The following is a 17475-nucleotide window of genomic DNA, read 5'->3' on the forward strand; positions in this document are numbered from 1 at the left end:
GCATTGTAAAAATATAAGCACTTTTATTTATTAAAGTTATATTTTATGCTAGCAATATATATTATGCTGAAACATAGAATATAAATAAGTAGTTTACATCTGTGTGATGGTTTGACTTTGGCTAAACGCCAGGTATCCACCAAGTCGCTCTATCACTTCCCCCCCCCCTTTTTCCCCTTGTTTTCTTAACAGAAAGAAGATAAACTAACCCTTGTGGGTAAAACAAAAGCAGTTTTAATATAAGCAAAGCAAAGCAAAGGTCCGCGCGGGGAAGCAAAAGCAAACAGATTTATTCTCTACTTCCCATGAAGAGGCGATGTCGGGCCTTCTCAGGAGCAGGGCTCCCATACGCGTAGTGGTTGCCTCAGAGGACCAAGGGTGACGCCACCCCTTCCTCCTTTCTCCCAGCTTTATACTGAGCAGACGTCACAGGGTCTGGAATATCCCTTTGGTCAGTTCGGGTCAGCTGTCCTGGCTGTGTCCCCTCCCAAGATCTTGCCCACCCCGTCCCACTGGGGGAAATGTCAGAAAGAGCCTTGGTGCTGTGTAAGCCCTGCTCAGCAGTAGCCACCACACCAGGGTGCTATCAACACCCTGCCAGCTCCCAGCATAAACCACAGCACCGTGAGGGCTGCTATAGGGGAAAACCAATTCCAGTTCAGCCAGACCCAGTACAATCTGCTAGTCTAAAGTACTGTAGAAAATGAGACATTTCAAGAAATAAAATTTTAATAGCTTCTTACACTTCAGACTATTAGGTAGATTCAAGTTTAATTAGGATCTGTTTTCTTAAAAAATACATTTGATATTCTAATCATAAAGTTGGAAGAACGGGGTTGAAATGTTAAGGCAGTTTTTCTGCTGAAGTGACATATAAACAGATTGCAGAGGTAGTTCAGCTGTCACTGCACTTCTTGTTGAAGCAAAGTTTTGAAGGTAGATTCATGGCATTTTGTTTCGCTACAACAGGAAGAGCTGAAAAGATGTAGCGTGAACTTACTGAGAAGCATTCACTGAAAATCACTGCTAAAATCTGTGTGTATGGTACCTGGAAAAAACCCCAAGTGAAGCAGAGTAAGATGTGAACTTACTATGGTGACAACTAAGCACATACCCACATAGCCATTCACTCTTGCCAGCAGGATGAAGGAGGGAATTGGAAAAGCAAAAGAAAAACTTGTGGGTCAAGGTAAAGCCAGTTTAAGAACCAATGGGGAAGGAAGGAACACAAAGCCAAGTGATGCAAAAGAAGTTACTGAAATACTCAACCTTCCCAGCCAGTCTCTGAGCAACAGTCACCTTGGAAAGACCGAACTCCCAGCTTTTCTTGCAGAGCCTGACGTATGGTGTGGAGTATCATCTCGGTCAGGTCGGATGTGCCTGTTCCTGGCTGTGGGGGCAGAGCGAGGCCTCAAAGCTGTGCAGGCCCTGCTTGGCAACAGCTCTCTCACTGCCCTGGGTCAGGCCTTGCCAACCTTGTTTTGGTCGCCAATGTAAAATATATTAAACATCTGTGGGGGGCTGCTGTGAGGAAAATTAACTCCACCCAAGCCAGATCCAGTGAAAACGTAAACTTTGTTGAATACTAAAGTAAATAATAAGTAAAATTTTTCAAAATGGTTGAGGTTAATGAGAATATTGAAAATGTGAAATAGTGGTAGGATTTTTTTTTTTTTTAAGTTTTTGTATGTGATCTTTGTAAGAGCAAAATACCTTAACTGCTTGAGGACAGAAAATCCTGTGAGAACAGTAGAAAAATCTGCAACATAAAACATGTAGTTTGTAAAATTAATCTGACTGGAGAAATACTGTCTGAAATTGATTTATGGAAAAATTCTCCCTTGGCATCATACCCTAGCCTACATACCCACCAGAACAACTTATTCTGCAGAGTTTTTGTTGTCTGAATGAGAAAGCCGTTTCTAAAAAAAGACTCAAATAGCTCATGGTAGGTGAGGTTTAAACGAGTTCAGTGCTGAATCTGCACGACGCGCGGGCTGGGCCCCGGGACGCGTGTTCCTGCGCATGCGCCCCCTCCCTTTTGTAGGGTCCTGCCGGCTTTCCCGCCTTTTCCGCGGGGAGGGAGCTGCTGAGGCGGCACCGCCTCCGGTCGGGCGGGTCGGTCTGCTCGGCCGGGAGAGGCGCGGGGGAGCCCGAGGGCTGCGAGGTGCTGCGGTGCGAGTTGGGGTGGGGACGTTGGGACGGAGCAGTGTTCCTTCTGCCTGCCGGAGGGTGTTGGACTCCCTGCCGCTGGTGGGTCCCGTCCGTGTGAGGCGGCGGCGGCCGTGGTGGGCGCTGCGTGGGGGTGGGTGGTGAGAGTGGAAATGAGGCCATCGAAGGGCAGAGGGAGAGGCGTGAAGGGTGTTTGGGTGGAGAGTAAGGAACAGGGATAGGACACCACGGTGCCCCGCTGACATCTCCAGTGGCTTCCCTCCAAAACCTGTGGTGGTGGTGGTGTGGTGCAGGCCCAAGTCTCCCCTGCTGCTCTGAGGAAGAAACAGGTGGGCCCCTGTGATGAAAAGCCCGTGTAGTAAAGTCACACAAATACTGGTTTATTTCACATCTTTTTGAGCAGGGTGAAAAAAGGAGGCGAGCCGCTGAAAAATCATTAAATACACAGCGGTGGTTTGAAGATAACTGGAATCTGCTAAAGCAGGTAGCTACACAGCATGGGTGAAAGCTGTATGGGGTTGTGAGGTGGCAAGATTGTTTTACAGCAAATGAAGGAACTTGGGAAGTTCTGGTTGATATACTGATTTTCAGTACAAAGAAAATTGCTTGTATGTGAGATGAAATACATGCTTGCATTTTAAAGTTGAAGCACTTTGGCAGCACAGCCAATGCCATACCAGTACTTTACATGATGTTTTCAACAGCCGCAGTAGTTGAAAGCAGAATGAGTCTTGAGAATTTTCTTTCATTTGAGGATAATTTTAATGCAAGAGCTTTTCATTTTCCAATTAATAATTTAAAGATGTTTTGGTTTTGTTTTTCAGGAAACTTGTCTAAAATATTCATGCTATATAGAGAAGTATTAACCACAGAAAAAGCCGGGCATTAAAAAGCAGTATTCCTTTCTTAGTAGGTCACTGATCATGTATATATCCATGTAGTAAGTGTTAAAACCCCCATATTTTCACAGCTATAGACAACTAATTCAAAAAACAGAAATGAGAAAGTCAGGTGTGTTGGGGGGACTTCACAGTCCTGGAAATTCAGAAGCTCTTTACTGGAGTTCTCGTTTTCAGTGTGTGAATTTAATTTTCAGATCTATCTTTGCCCTGGCTTGTGGAAAACCTGTTGATATTTCTAGCTGTGTTGAACTGTGTCTAGAATGAGAAGTTTATCAGCTTCTGAGTCATGTCTTGCTCAGTTTGGAAACGGGGTACTTGGCAGATGATGATTTTTTTCTGTATTCTTTCCATCTTTCAAGTAATCCTGTTACTTTTAAAAGTATGTCATGTAACTTGAAATGCTTCATGCCTCTTGCTATCAAAGATAATGAAAAATATTTCAGCAAGGTTTCAGTAGCTTGCTATTTCCTGCTGTAGTTGTATATTATTTCTATTGTTGATAAAGTGCTAAGGAGAAAATTATTTTGTCATTCATATGTTTAATGATTACAACTATACTTTTTTCCTTCTAAATAGATATTTTACTCCTTGAATATTTATAAAAATCCATATATAAGCATTAGTGTTACTAAAATAATGAATTATTTTTTTTAAGAGGGCAGTGTATTTGTAAAATGTTTACAAATACATTGTAGAGGCATAATAGCTATAAATAATTGAGAAAGTTAAAGTTGTCCAGGATTTTTTAAAATGGCATATGTTGTATGTATTTGTGTCTCTAGTATGGGATGGATTGTAGAATCAGATTGTTCTTTATGGTTTATTATTTCTATATTTTGTAAAATAGAATGTTGGCATAGCTTTTTGGAAATGCAGTACTGGATATGTCAAAATACATAATAAACATTATGGAAGCCAAACAGGCAGGCAGCTTAAAAAAGTGCCTTATTTTCTTCATTCTTTTTAAGCAGAATCAAGTTCCTACTAGCCCTGGTATTTTATTTTATTTTTTACCCTGTTCTTAAAAACACCACTGATAGGTAGTGTGGATAGTCTGTGGATTACCTCAAAACTAAAATAGTTTGACTGCTTGAACATCTTTACAGGTAGAGAGTGTTGCAGAGTTGTCCGTAACAGGTCAATGTACACCTTGTTTCTTTTCGAAGTGGGGAAAGTTATGTAACAAATACAGCATACTGTTTCAGTAAGAAAATCTCATTATGGCACCATCGGGAAGAAAGCATGGAGGAAAAGCTGCTAAAACAGCACAGGAAAATCAAGCCATACCTGCCTATGACTTTCAGGAGGAAAGAAAAGATCTGAGTGGATCAGAGGAAGATATTAGAGAAGGTGCTTATATTATTATTTTTTTAATGTGAAGTTTATAATATTTCTGACTATGAATAGAGATGAAAACACTTCCATATTAGCAAGTGTCTGAGTAAGCATGGCTCATAATGTTTGTGACAGCTAGACTCCTATTGTATAATTTTTGATCAGTAAGAGAAGAGAATACAATGGAATAGGTCTGTATAGTGCACTATTATGTCTCAAAATTATAGGTGGAGTCTTTAATAGAGTAGGATTTTATTACATATTTGTTTTTTACCTTATTTTAATGCCATATCCTTCTATCACCTGGCTGCATATAAAGTTGTGAGATCAGGATAGAACAGAAGAGCTCTACTTGCTTGTATGGAGTGCTGAGTCGGGTACAGTACTTGAAGTCTGAATGCTGGCAGGGTTAAGAGTACTTCAGGAAGAATCTGAACAGAAGAAAAGAAAGAGGAAGAAGTAGAGAAAGCTGAGGAAAAAAGAAAAGAAGTCAACCGATGGATTCTTGTTTAATTTTGAGGGAGTGTCATAAAAAAGTGGACTTCGCTTTAAAATGCAGTTCTCATTCATAACATGATAGTTTTTTGTAAAGTTTGATACAAATCAATTTCTGGATTTTTGTCTTTCAGCAGTTATATCTCCGTTTGTTGTACTAATTTCTTCCCTTCTTCATTTGTTCAGACTAAATTTCCTACACACAAACACAAACCCAAATAGAAATCTGACAGGCAAGGATTTTTATTTTCTGGAAAAATATAATGGTCTATTTGTGAGTTTTCTTTTTTAAAGATCAGAGTACACAATTTCAGTACTTATTTTACATTCAAATGAGATTAATACAAATTGATCTTTTTGAATTTTTAGATTATTTTTACTTTTCTGCTGATATATTGTGAATTGGGAGTAACTGTAGTAGTGGACAGCGAAGCTAAAACTGGCTGAGACCAGTCTAGGGGAATTTAAGGCAGTGCCAGGTCAAATCTACCTTTGCAGAGTAATTCACCACTATCTGTCAATTCCAGATTCAAAGTTTTAGCTTCATGTGTTATGGATGGGAACTGAGACCCATGAGACATGTTCAGAGAAGTGGCTTTACAGAAAAGTAATTACACTTTTCATAACTCAAATTATTCCCACAAAATATGATACTTTTGTAAAACTTTTTGAAATTTGTGTTAAGGTGAAACACTGATAATGGACAAGCATGGAAAGAAAAGACCTTTGGTGACTACTCATGTGGTTCCAGATGATGTGGGGTAAGGTTAGGGGATTTGGGGGGGAGGGGGTGTGTGTATTTTTTTTGGTTGGTGTTTTTTTTTCAAAATAATCAAGTCCTAAATAGATACTGATTTCAGTTAATTCACTATACTTGTTTTGCTTGGAGTTTTTTTCTAATGTTTGATTCAAAAATCAGGTGACAGATAATACAGTAGTAGTAGGTAAAAAAGAATAACATTTTAAAGTGAGTAATTCTGCAGTTTCTTTGTAGATACTTTTGAATATGCATTAAAAATTATACATTTATGTGAGTACTTAAAATTATTGTTTCTTTCAAAAGATGATTTAAGTTTTATCCTAAACTGTTGATAATTTCATTAATTCTTTTCCCTCTGATCTCTGTTGCTTGAAGATACTAACAGTACTTTAAATGATCCAACTATTGCGTGAAGTATGTGTATGTTGAAATAGTTTTTAGCAAGATTACAACTGTTGAGTTGAAGATACATTTGTTTACCCACCATGTCCCTTTTTGGACTTGTCAGCTATTGTACCACTGCCTTAAAGGTGTTGTAAAAACAACCTTGATATTATTTGTCTTGGATTTACTGTGCCAGTCATGCAAACTGTGATGGACTTGTTTTCATTTGATGTTCCAAATACCTTTTGTGTTTTCCTGTTTGGTTTTTTTTGTATAGGGAATGATCAATTTTATTTACTGTCGTACCTCAATCAAGACCCTTTAAATGCCTAATACTACCTTTTTACTCAGGACTAAGTTAATAGATTCTAGTAATTTAAAAAAAAAAAAAAAAAAAAATCTAAAAAAGAGACCTCTCACAGGAGGAGTGCATTTTTTATCTTGTAGAACAGCAGCAGCTCTGTCACTAATTACAAGTAACAGGCACATGAATAAAAGCAGTTTTAAGCATATACAAAAGGTCTTATTTTGAAGTCAGAAAATGGGCAAATAAAAATTTTAAACACTATTTTGTAGGGGTGAAGTACAGAATATGCTGGAAAGATTTGGAGGTAAGTACATTTCCATTCTAATAAATTAAAAAAGAATGTTTAAGTTGCAGAATTGGTAGTAATTCCCTACCTTAAAATAACTTTCAAGATTTATATAAAATGACCAGTCTTTGTAGCATTTTTCAGCATTTCTAAAAAAAAAAACCAACAAACAGTTTTCAGAAAAAAAGTTGTATCTAAGTAGAACAAAAGGGAAAGAAGATAAGGGAATAACTGCATATAAAGTGAGATGTAAATACTGGTGTAAATTATAAAGGAAAAAGGGAAGGATGCATGAGTGCTTTTGATTATCAGCTTCAATTTTAAGATTTAAGAGGTAGTAAGAGGATTGCATTGTATAGAAAAGGGACAATATGAATTAGCTGTTGTTCTTACTCAGGTTTTTGTTACAGTGATGTAGAAGTGACTGGGGAGACTGAAGGGAGTAATCAGGGGTGTGTAAATGTTAATATAAGCTACATAGAACAAGTATTTCTAATTCTAGACAAAAAATTTTGGAAGTAGACTGTAGTTACGATACAGAATGAGCTAGAGGGTAGTCTGTACTCCACTTTCAGAAATACAGAGAACAGGGAATCGGTAGAAAAGAGAATTTCAACAGTCAGGAAGAAGAGTACACCTTTCTAGAAAGGCTAATAAATGAGGGTATGTAATGCCAGTCATCTAGTGATGAGGGGTTTATGCACATCACCTAGTTGGATTTAGTTTAGCTATAATCAGATCCTCAGATGGCTCTATTTATAGTTTTAATTTCCAGCTGAATTCTAGATAGCTGACAGGTTAGAGAAAAAACACATTTCACTTGTAAAGAATATATAATACACATCACAGTGTAACAAAGCATCGAAAAGCCACGAAAGGAAGGGAAACCATCTTAATGACAGTATTAAATACTCAATGTCTGATTAATACTTTCATTGTATCTGTATATATACATTTCATTGTGTGTATAAGAAAATGCTGTAAAAAGTCATTACTTGCATGTAAATCTTAAGGTGAAAGAGGTCAAGGAATTCCTTAATCCATGAATTGAGTGTTTTTGCTGTTAAGGAACATATTAGAATGCTACTGTAGATCTAGCACTCTAGATAGGAGGAGGATTTCAATGTTTAAAAGCTAGGATTGCTTGTTATTGAAGGTTCAATAATAGGATGGAAGGGAGGAAAATGAATGGATCAGAGAGAGGATGCTCTCTGCTCAAAATTAATACGTTTGGCATTAGCCAGTAGCAGATGCCTCAGGAAATTAGAGAGGTTTGACAGATGTTTCCTGAAATCTACAGTGAGAAGGAAAAGAAATTGCTGTATTAACCTGAAGCTGTGGCTTCTTAAATCTCCAAATGTAAATTAAAATGAAACAAATGTACGAACTGCTATTAACTTGAATACTTTTTAAAAAGTACTGTCTCTCCGAAGTATGAAAAAGTTTGTCATTCATTCATTCACTATGTTCACAGTGATAGTAATACTACCTTTCATTTATTCCTAAAATTTAAGTAATTTGAGTATTACTCTGAAACGTGGTTTTTCTATTAAAAAACGTAGAAGGTGTCAGCATAGCTAATTTCCTTGAAGGTCTTGAAACTGAGCTGGCACTGTAGTCATGCAGCTAAACTAATGAGCATTTTGATGGTGTGACTAAAACATCATTAGATACTAAAGAGCAAGATGTCTGTACTCTGTCAAGTTTGTGCAAGGTATCTCTAGCTTTGAATGTAGAATTTACAGACTATGAGATGTCCAAATACAGTGTTTGAAGATACACAGTGTGACCTGACTGGGTAGCGCTTCTAGTGTTTCAAGTATGTATGTCTGCTTATTGTATGGGCGATACGTTAGAAGTGCGTGCTGGACCATAATGATCAGTAGGGAAGCCCATGGTGACAGTGTATAAGGGACCGATTTAAATGTATGTGATGGAAGCACTGCAGCAACCCCGAGTTCAAACTGCTGGGCAGTTTCAGTTCACTGTGTGTGTCTGCTCAGAGCCAGCCTGACACCATACCCACCTCCATCCTGTCCAGAATGAAAGAAGCTAAAGCTGAGTCACCTTGGGGTAGGTCCTACTTGGTCTGGCCCCTGAGAGAGGTGGGACTCGAAGCAGATGTGAGAGTAGCTGGTGGGGCTGGGCAACAAGCAGTTGCAACTCCAGAGGCCAGGTGTCAGTTAAGGTGTACGGGAGCTTAGGGAAGCAGCACACCCCACTGCCAACAGCAGGCTGAGGGACATACAGCTGCCAGGAGCCCAGCTTCTTTCCAGCAGAACACTTTTCATTTAGTTCTCCAAAGGGTAACTCATCAGCATTTTTAATAAAAGGCTCAATGTATCTCGGTATGCTTAATTTCTAAATATTCTTTGATTTTTAGCTGACATTAACAAGGCTCTCTTAGCTAAGAGGAAAAGATTAGAAATGTATACAAAAGCCTCACTCAAAACCAGTAACCAGAAGATTGAACATGTCTGGAAAACACAGCAGGAGCAAAGGTAACATTTACCCTTGTTTTTCAGACCTGTGAAATCAAATTCCCTCTTGTGTCAGCCTGGATAGTTGGTCCATCTTCTTGCAGATAAATAGCAAGTAGTGTATCTACTAGTTACATACCTGCTCAGGTCCTCTGTGTCTGCTGCCTCCAGTTGTGTCTGCTTGGTTAAACTGACAGCAGTGGTTAACATAGTGCTTTCTCTGCTGAATGGAGAAACTTAAGATTTGGAATTTTGAGAGCAAGCTACCTTAAAGAGCTGGGTTTACTTTTGTTTTATCTTTATGGAAAATGACCTTTAACGTTATTTTTGTCTTTTAAACCAATATTTTTTATTTTTTCCACTTCAGCTGGAATTTTCTGTTTCTACCTGAAAACTGAGAAATGTTCAGTAAAACATTTATACCATTCTGGTTCAGAAAATAATTTTTATTTTTACATAGTAAATAATTTTCACCCTACATAACACTCATCTCGCCTCTTAAGGCATATTTAATTACTACATCTGATACTACAGGTAGAGCAAACTGAAAAATGAGACAGCTAAAAACTGAATATCAGTAATATTTGTAACTGTCTTGGTGGTTTTATATATATGTATGTCAAACTTGCATTGACAGAACTTATGTTTACATAGGGAAACTAGAGCATAATGAACTAATGAATGAGTTAATCAATTTTTCATTATAAACCCCTTATGTTAAAGCCAAAATCTGTAGTTGGATTAGAAAAACATAGAAATCTCAGAAAACCTGACACTGTCAGGAAGAAAATTTGTAATTTTTTTTTTTAATCCGAGTTAGTTGCTGTCTTCTTATATGTATATAATCACATTCACTCAGAAAGTGTTTGTGTGTCTATGTATGTGTTCCGTTTTTCAATACACTGTATTCAGTTACAGCCAGATGTCAAAATAGCCTGTTTATCTCTGCCAGCTCTTTTTGTTCTGCTCCATGTGTCTTCTTGAACCTTAGCTTTCCTTGTAATTCTTCTTAGCATTTGTCATACTTATGTCTAGTGTCTATTTATAGGCAGAAGCTCAATCATGAGTTCTCCCAGCAGTTCCTGACTTTATTTCAGCAATGGGATATAGATGTGCAGAAAGCAGAAGAGCAGGAAGAAAAACTGACGGTGGGTTTCCAGCATGGCATCATTTTCACAGTATTTTCATGAAGAGGAAATATTGTTTAGACACTCAAGAAATGTAAAAACACTTTATGTAGTTTAAACAAACATAGGATTGTTTGCCTTTTGTTTAAAAACAAAAAATCAAGTTTGGTGGCTCTCCAAATGTTTAAGTTTTAAGTATATATTAAAGTGAAGAGGGCTGTATTTATAAACTTTATTGCAATTTTATTAATGGTAATAAGTGATGCTCTAGGCCAGCATATGGCTTGCGAAAAGCCAAGACCATTTACGGAGAAGAAAAATATGTGGTGTTCTCTGCATCCAGAGTCTCTGGGTTCAGGGAACAAAGAAGTAAAGGAAAGTAGTTGTCTTTTAGCATGCATTGCTTAAAAATATGCTTGCATGTAATGTGTGAGAATTTGATCACTGAAAAGGGGGGTAGGAGCTATAACAATGGAATGTAAACACATGATGTTGCTACTCCCAGCACATTTGCAAGTTTTGCTTTTCCCTAGGCAGCACACTTCCCTGGGATACCCTCGAGAACGGCTTTGGATCGCAATCCTCACAGGGTCTCACAGGGCTAATTCAGGTTGGAAGGGACCTCAGGAGGTGACTCAGGGTTTAATCCACTCTTCAGTCTTGCTTTCATTAATAAGAACAAGGATAACTCTCCAGGCAGGGATCTACATTACATGACCTAGATATCCAGCAAAGGCAGCATTTCTGATTCTAATAAATGACAATGGTGTTGCTGTCCAAGTGTTTTTGGTTAACTAATGCAATTATTTTTTTCTTTTGCCTCAGAACATATTTCGTCAGCAACAAAAAGTTTTTCAACAGGCAAGAATAGTTCAGAGTCAGAGACTGAAAACCATTAAGCAACTCTATGATCAATTCTTAAAGGTACAGTAAGTCTTCTTCTTAGAAGGCAGTTGATCTTTATCGCATCACTTAAGAAGGCTGTATTAATTCAACCTTTATGAAATACAGAGATTTAAAGTTCATTTAAGGAAAGTAACAGCCTTGCATGAATATTCATGTTAGTATCTTTCCCTGGTTAAGAACATGGCATGTTCTCTCTATATATGGCTATGGATTATATCTGTTCAATAAATTATTTAGTTAAATGTGTTCTCACAGGGATCTGATTGGCTCGTTCATTTCAAATATTTAACCACAACCCTCAGAGCATACTTTATAATCAGAACAGTTTTGTACCAGTTTAAAGGTTATATAGGTCAGTTAAATCATCAGGATTTTGTCTTAATTATTCCCTTGGCTTTTTGGTAAGTATTTTAAAAAGTGAAACTTGACAATCTATTAAAAATACATCTTAGGCTGCAATTTACTGCTTTTATTACTGCTGGCAGGTGCATCCCCCGTTATGAGAATTAGATACCTGTTTTCTTCTGTCATTAACCTTTCTAGCTGTTGCTGCTCCATGTAAGGAAAGTGACCCTTAAAGAAAATCAATTGTAATTCCCTTAAAATTGCCCAGTTAGAACTCCCTTCATCTCTTCCTAAGCAACATTCATTAGAAAGGGTCTCCTTTCGGTAACCTGGCATTCAAGGTAAGCATTCACTAAAACATCAGTGGGAAGAATCTGATTGATACACTGATTTATGGTGAAAACAGGCCCGGTTGGATGGTTATGTGATCGGTCCTGCTTAACGTTCCTGTTGCTTTATGCATAATTTTTGTATTTGATGGGAGTCCCTATAAACACCATTTTTTTGACAGTGCTTACAGAGATAATGTATTGTAAACACATGATTCATACTGATCAACCAGAGTGTGTTTCGATTTGTTGGGTTTAACAAAATAGTTAACATACTAGACAGTGGACAAAAAATGATTATGACTAGAACGACTCACAGATTTGACTTTTGGTAATAAAATTAAAAAGAAAAAAGGTCCTCCCTGTCATTTTACACTAAGAACAAAACACTTTATTCCCAGAATTTCCTTCCCCTGCTATTTTTCTGAATAAGATATTAGAAATCTAAACTGTGAGAAAAATGAAATTACCCTAGATGACTGGGTTTGTAATGAATGCAGAGGCACAGTACCACAGAGTTGCTGAAGGACTGAGGTTGGAAGGGACCTCTGGAGGTCGTCTGGTCCATCGCACAGCAGGTACAGCAGGGCGGCCTAGAGTCTGTTACCCAGGACTTACATCCAGATGGCTTCTGATTATCTCCAAGGATGGAGACTCCACAGCCTCCCTGGGCAACCTGTGCCAGTGCTCAATCAGCCTCACAGTAAAAAGTGTTTCTTGATGTTCAGAAGGAACCTCCTGTGTTTCAGTTTGTGCCCATTGCCTCTGCTCCTGTCACGAGGCACCACTGAGAAGAGCCTGGCTCCATGTTCTTGGCGCCCACCCTTCAGGTATTTACACACATTGATGGGATCCCGCTTGAGAATACTCCTCTTTAGGCTGAACAGTCTCAGCTCTCTCAGCCTTTCCTTGGAAGAGAAATTCTCCTGTCCCTTCATCATCTTCATGGCCCTCTGCTGGGCTCTGTCCAGTATGTCCATGTCTCTCTGGTACTGAGGAGCCCAGAACTGGACCCAGCACTCCAGGTGTGGCCACACCAGTGCTGGGTAGAGTGGAAAGATCACCTCCCTCGACCTGCTAGAAACACTTTGGTCTATTGCAGCCCAGGAGACCATTACCCTGCTTTGTGGCAAGGGCACATTCTGGCTCATGTTGAACATGGTGCCCACCAGGACCCCCAGGTCCTTTTCTGCCAAGCTGCTTCCCAGCTGGGTGACCTCAGTATATACTGGTACATAAGGTGGATTAAAGTCAGTTTCTGACAAACCTTAATTTCTCTTCACTCCCTAACTGGTCCTTTTTTGAAATTTCAGTTAGTTATGACATGTTTGGGTTTTTTTCATGTCTGGTAGTTTTGAAAAACAAATCTGAAATAGAGCAACTCTTAGTTTAAGATGGTCAGAAATTACAGAAGCATTAATAAATAATACCTGTTTCCAAATTTCAAAGATGAAAAACTGAACAGAAGGGCAAGTATTACTTTGATTTTTCTCCTCATAGATCAATAGGTAGAAATTAAGCCTCAGATAAGCTTAACTAAATACAAGTCAAGGAAAATGCAACTATGGGCATACACAGTTAGGCATAACTGTATGTACAAAAGGGAAGATAACCAGCGTGCTTTAATTGGCTTATGTGGGGAGAAGTGTGCAAAGAGAGGGAAATTTAATGGGTTTAAATCATGCCTGACAGATGTCTTTAATATTTTCTTGTAGAACTCTTATTGAAATGCAGGATAACTAGTGGAGGCCTCACAGATGCTGAGTGGAGGGGACTGTTTCCTTCACAGGTTCTGTATTGTTTCACGGGGTCCATATTGTTTGAACAGGAATGTAAACTGGAGTACGAAGTCCTGTATAATTTGTCTGTCAAGTTCATGATGAAACTCATCAAGTATCAGTGACCACTGCTGCTGTAAAAATTAAACTCTAGTCTGAATAATTGTTTGTTTTCAATGAACCCTTTGGCATTGAACAGTTCTGAATTAAGATTATCCTTAACTTCAGAGCATGGAAGAGCTGGAGAAGAACAACGAAAATCTTCTAGCTGGTGCACAAAGTGAACTTCGCAAAGAAATGGCTATGTTGCAGAAGAAGATTATGATGGACACTGTAAGTATCAGATCTACGAAGTAGTCTAGTTAAATACAAAAATTGAACATTCTATAGAAAAGTCATTTAACACTCATTTAATTAGCTGAAAGGAATCATATTGATATGGCATTTGTTCAGTATTATCTCCTTTTCTTGTAACAGCAACAGCAGGAGATGGCAACTGTTCGCAAGTCTCTTCAGTCCATGTTATTCTGATGGCTCAATGGAGAAACAACTTCTACCTACGTAACATGATACAAGTATAGGCATTAGCCATAGAGAAATATGTTAAGATTTAAATGTTTCAAAGTTCCTATTAAATGCTTTCAAGGATTGTTCTAATCTTGTGTCTCATAATGTTTTAAGAACATATATTATTACTTGGGGGGGGAGCAGTATGGACCCCAAAACATTTACTGTGTCCAATTTAACTACTTAATACTCACTTTCAGTAGGATTGGACTGTTGAAATTGTTTCACATTTTATAATGTCAAATTGTTAACAGTGGGTAGAAATAATAAAAAATGCGTTACCCAGATTTTACGTAACTTTAGGCCTTCAGGTGCATTGTGCAAATAGAAGCATTTTTCACAAGCTGCAGACTTTTAAGATTTTCATAGTTTCAACATTTAGTCTGGCGGCATATCAGCAGTTATGAAAGTTCAGAGAATATGACATAGCTCATGTAAGATTGTTGGATGATGTGTATTATGGTAAATTAAATTTACTCTTTTGTTAGGCTAGGCATTGTAGTATCTTTGTATTAGTAAGAGATTTATGAACTGCTGTAATTTGCCCAAAAAGCAGGTTTCTTTAGTTGAATGATGAGCTGAGTATCACAGCTTTATATGACATCTGTTCAAGTAAGCGTAATTAAACATTATGCATTCTGGGGTATATAGACCTTGTAAAACCACTGCTAGAAGTAATCTAGCTCATTTATTTAGTACAAGTTATTACAAGGCTTTTGAGATGGAATATTACTCTTTGAATTCTAAATGACTAGCAATTTAGGGAGGCCTAAGTTTTAAGGATAAAACATTTATCTTTCATGTATCTCATTATAGTAAATCAGCATGAATGAAACAATCAGCTTAGCTTGCATGCAGTTTGTTTTTACAGAAAACCATTATGCCTGAATATCCACTTTGACAAATTAGGTAGCTCCTAACATATTTAATGCTTACATACAGTAGTAGATAAAACAAAAACCATCCACACACCCACACACACACAAATGTGATGTTTTCTTAATAGTGTGTTTCAAAACCAGTCCACACAGATTCTTCTCCTCAGCTCACTAGCATTTTTAGTTCAAAATCATGTCATTTGGTGATGGTTCTCCAGTTCTGGGAGGCAGATTAGTGATGGCTTACTTACAGAACTTCAGCTGTTAGGCTGCAACTGAAGTTGAACAAAACAACTGGTATGGAGCTTTTTGTTGGGCATCTGCTAGGATTTGGGCAAGGAACAAACACAGAGTTACCCTGCTAGAATGAGGCAGTATGGGCCTCTGGCAGCTAACAGATAACTGCATTAATTTGTAACTGTGCCGCTGAGTTGCAGCCCTCTCAGGATAATTAGACAATGCTATGAAATACCAGTAACAGGTTTTCCTTCCTGTCTTCAACACTAAGTTGTTGGTAGTATTGCCTCTTGTTTCTGGTTTTGTTAGTTTTGCCTCATGTTTCTGGTTTTCTGACCGATTTCTGCATTAGTTTCCAATCATCCACATACCTCAATCATATCCTTAAAACTATGTGCACCTTCTAGGCATTTTTGAGCCTTCTGGGGAGCCAAACTTTCTCACTCTAAAAAAAGTGCCTGTGTCTTCATCAGGTGGTTAATTTGTTTATAGTATTAAGACAAACTGAAATTGTCTTTACTGTCGTCTCTTCTATTTGCCCATGGCCTGGGTTCAGGCTAAGTTCATGAGTAGATGCTGTGTCTTTCCCAGCCCCAAACAGGAGTAGTAGGATTCACATGGAATTGATACTAGTCCCTTAGAGTGCTTTGGCAGTAACTGTAACAGTTATTCCTCAAGTGTATCAGTGTATCCTTAGGCAGGAGTGTGGTAGATGGTATTTTATTCCCTCCAAATTTAGCAGACAATACACCACTTTTAAAATTACTTAAACACCTCATTAATTCTTTTTGAGTTAATGTGCAGCTAGGAAGCTGCAGTAGTTATTTTTAAAACAAACCATAGCATTCTTTATTGTACAGTTCAGGAAGGACTTCATGAACTCACAGCTCAGCTAGATATCAGCATCCAAAAATGGTAACGAACACTTACATTCAATAGCTTTTTACAAAAATCATATTCAAATAGTACCTCTTTAAAGGAGCTTAAGCTTACAGGGTTTGTGTTCAAGTTCTGATTTGCTCATACAGATAATAAGCTACTTTCATTCTGCTTTTCTCTAATGACAGCAACAGCCCGTTAGCCAGGGGGTCGTTTCTTAAAAAAGAGGCTGACAGTGGGCCCAACTTCTGTTTTGGAGAGTTTCACTATACGTTAGGTTTTAGTTCTGTGCAGTTTTGTTTGGATAAAGTACAGTGATAGATACAAGACAAATCAGATAAGGTAGATGAACACAGCGATAGCAAATATACTTCAGAGGGAATTACATATGGGTGGGTTCCATTTTCACAGTCAAACAGTCACAGTCATTTAAGTTTATCGATGAATTTTGTCATTCACTTGTGCAGTTTCACAGATACAAGTTAGAGTAGGTAAAGTTGGTGTCCTCAAAGTACACAACTACCTATAGTGTAGATAATGGAGTACAATGAGGCAAACCTTATTATAACCACTAAACTAGAAACTGTCCTTAAAAGAAAATACAAGCTACAATTGTATTTAGTAACAGTAGGTTATGTACTTAGATACTAGAGAATGCATGAATCCTAAAGGCACTCATAACAGTATTTTGAAATAGAAGAAAATCTTCCTGACCTATACCTCCTTCATCCTACTGATCCAGTAACTTGTTCTTTCGAAACACCAGAACGGAGATTAATGAGTAGTTTTACCTCATGGATGCCTCATTTTACCAGTCTTAATAATGCAGTGGTGTACTAATCGATACCTCTGACTACCACTTCATAGCAGTTCCAAGACGACTTTAGAAGCTAATGTAAAAGATTAGTCACTTAGTCTAGGGAAAAAGTGAAATGCCTCTTCCAGTTCTGGTTGGTAGCACCTTGGTTTGCAGTCTAGATTCACCAGACCAGAAGTACAGAGTTAAGGTTACCTAACAGGAAATTGCAAAAGGCTCAGATGGGGTATTCATGGTATGAAATAACAGCTGCAATGTCTAGGACACTGTGGCAAACACATCCTGGTTCAAAAGGGCTGATCACAACAGAAGCTGCAGGACTTTGTATTTAGTAATTCTAACATCTGGTAATCTCTGGGATAGAGGAGTGTTCTCATAAAACTATTTTCTTGAAAAGCTTAATCTGTCTTCCCAAAAAGAGAGAGGCTGCTTCATTCAGCATTCCCCTAACTGCTTCTTCTCTTGTCCTTGACCTATTTAATCAGTCATTA

At 38.1% G+C, this 17475-nt stretch overlaps 2 protein-coding genes across 4 annotated transcripts in view; one reads left to right on the top strand and one right to left on the bottom strand.

Moving 5' to 3' along the window:
- The first annotated feature begins 4291 nt into the window (after nt 1-4291).
- SYCP3 (synaptonemal complex protein 3) lies at nt 4292-17457 on the top strand. Its single transcript, XM_074901980.1, has 8 exons — nt 4292-4424; nt 5590-5665; nt 6625-6659; nt 9025-9142; nt 10170-10269; nt 11074-11172; nt 13835-13939; nt 14084-17457. The coding sequence occupies exons 1-8, from the start codon at nt 4295-4297 to the stop codon at nt 14135-14137; spliced, it is 717 nt and encodes a 238-aa protein (XP_074758081.1). The 5' UTR covers nt 4292-4294; the 3' UTR covers nt 14138-17457.
- The window catches only part of CHPT1 (choline phosphotransferase 1), a 32653-nt gene continuing 19734 nt past the window's right edge, over nt 4557-17475 (bottom strand). Inside the window, exon 8 of one of the 3 annotated variants that reach the window (XM_074901977.1) lies at nt 4557-4840. In XM_074901977.1, coding sequence (XP_074758078.1) covers nt 4709-4840 — 132 coding nt within the window. In that variant the 3' untranslated portion in view covers nt 4557-4708. Of the gene's footprint in view, nt 4841-13981; nt 14164-17475 lie in introns of those variants that run through there. The other 2 variants (XM_074901978.1, XM_074901979.1) reach the window with 2 other exon arrangements.

This window comes from Athene noctua, chromosome 3 (assembly GCF_965140245.1).
Source record: "Athene noctua chromosome 3, bAthNoc1.hap1.1, whole genome shotgun sequence".
In the NCBI taxonomy this organism is placed as follows: domain Eukaryota; kingdom Metazoa; phylum Chordata; class Aves; order Strigiformes; family Strigidae; genus Athene; species Athene noctua.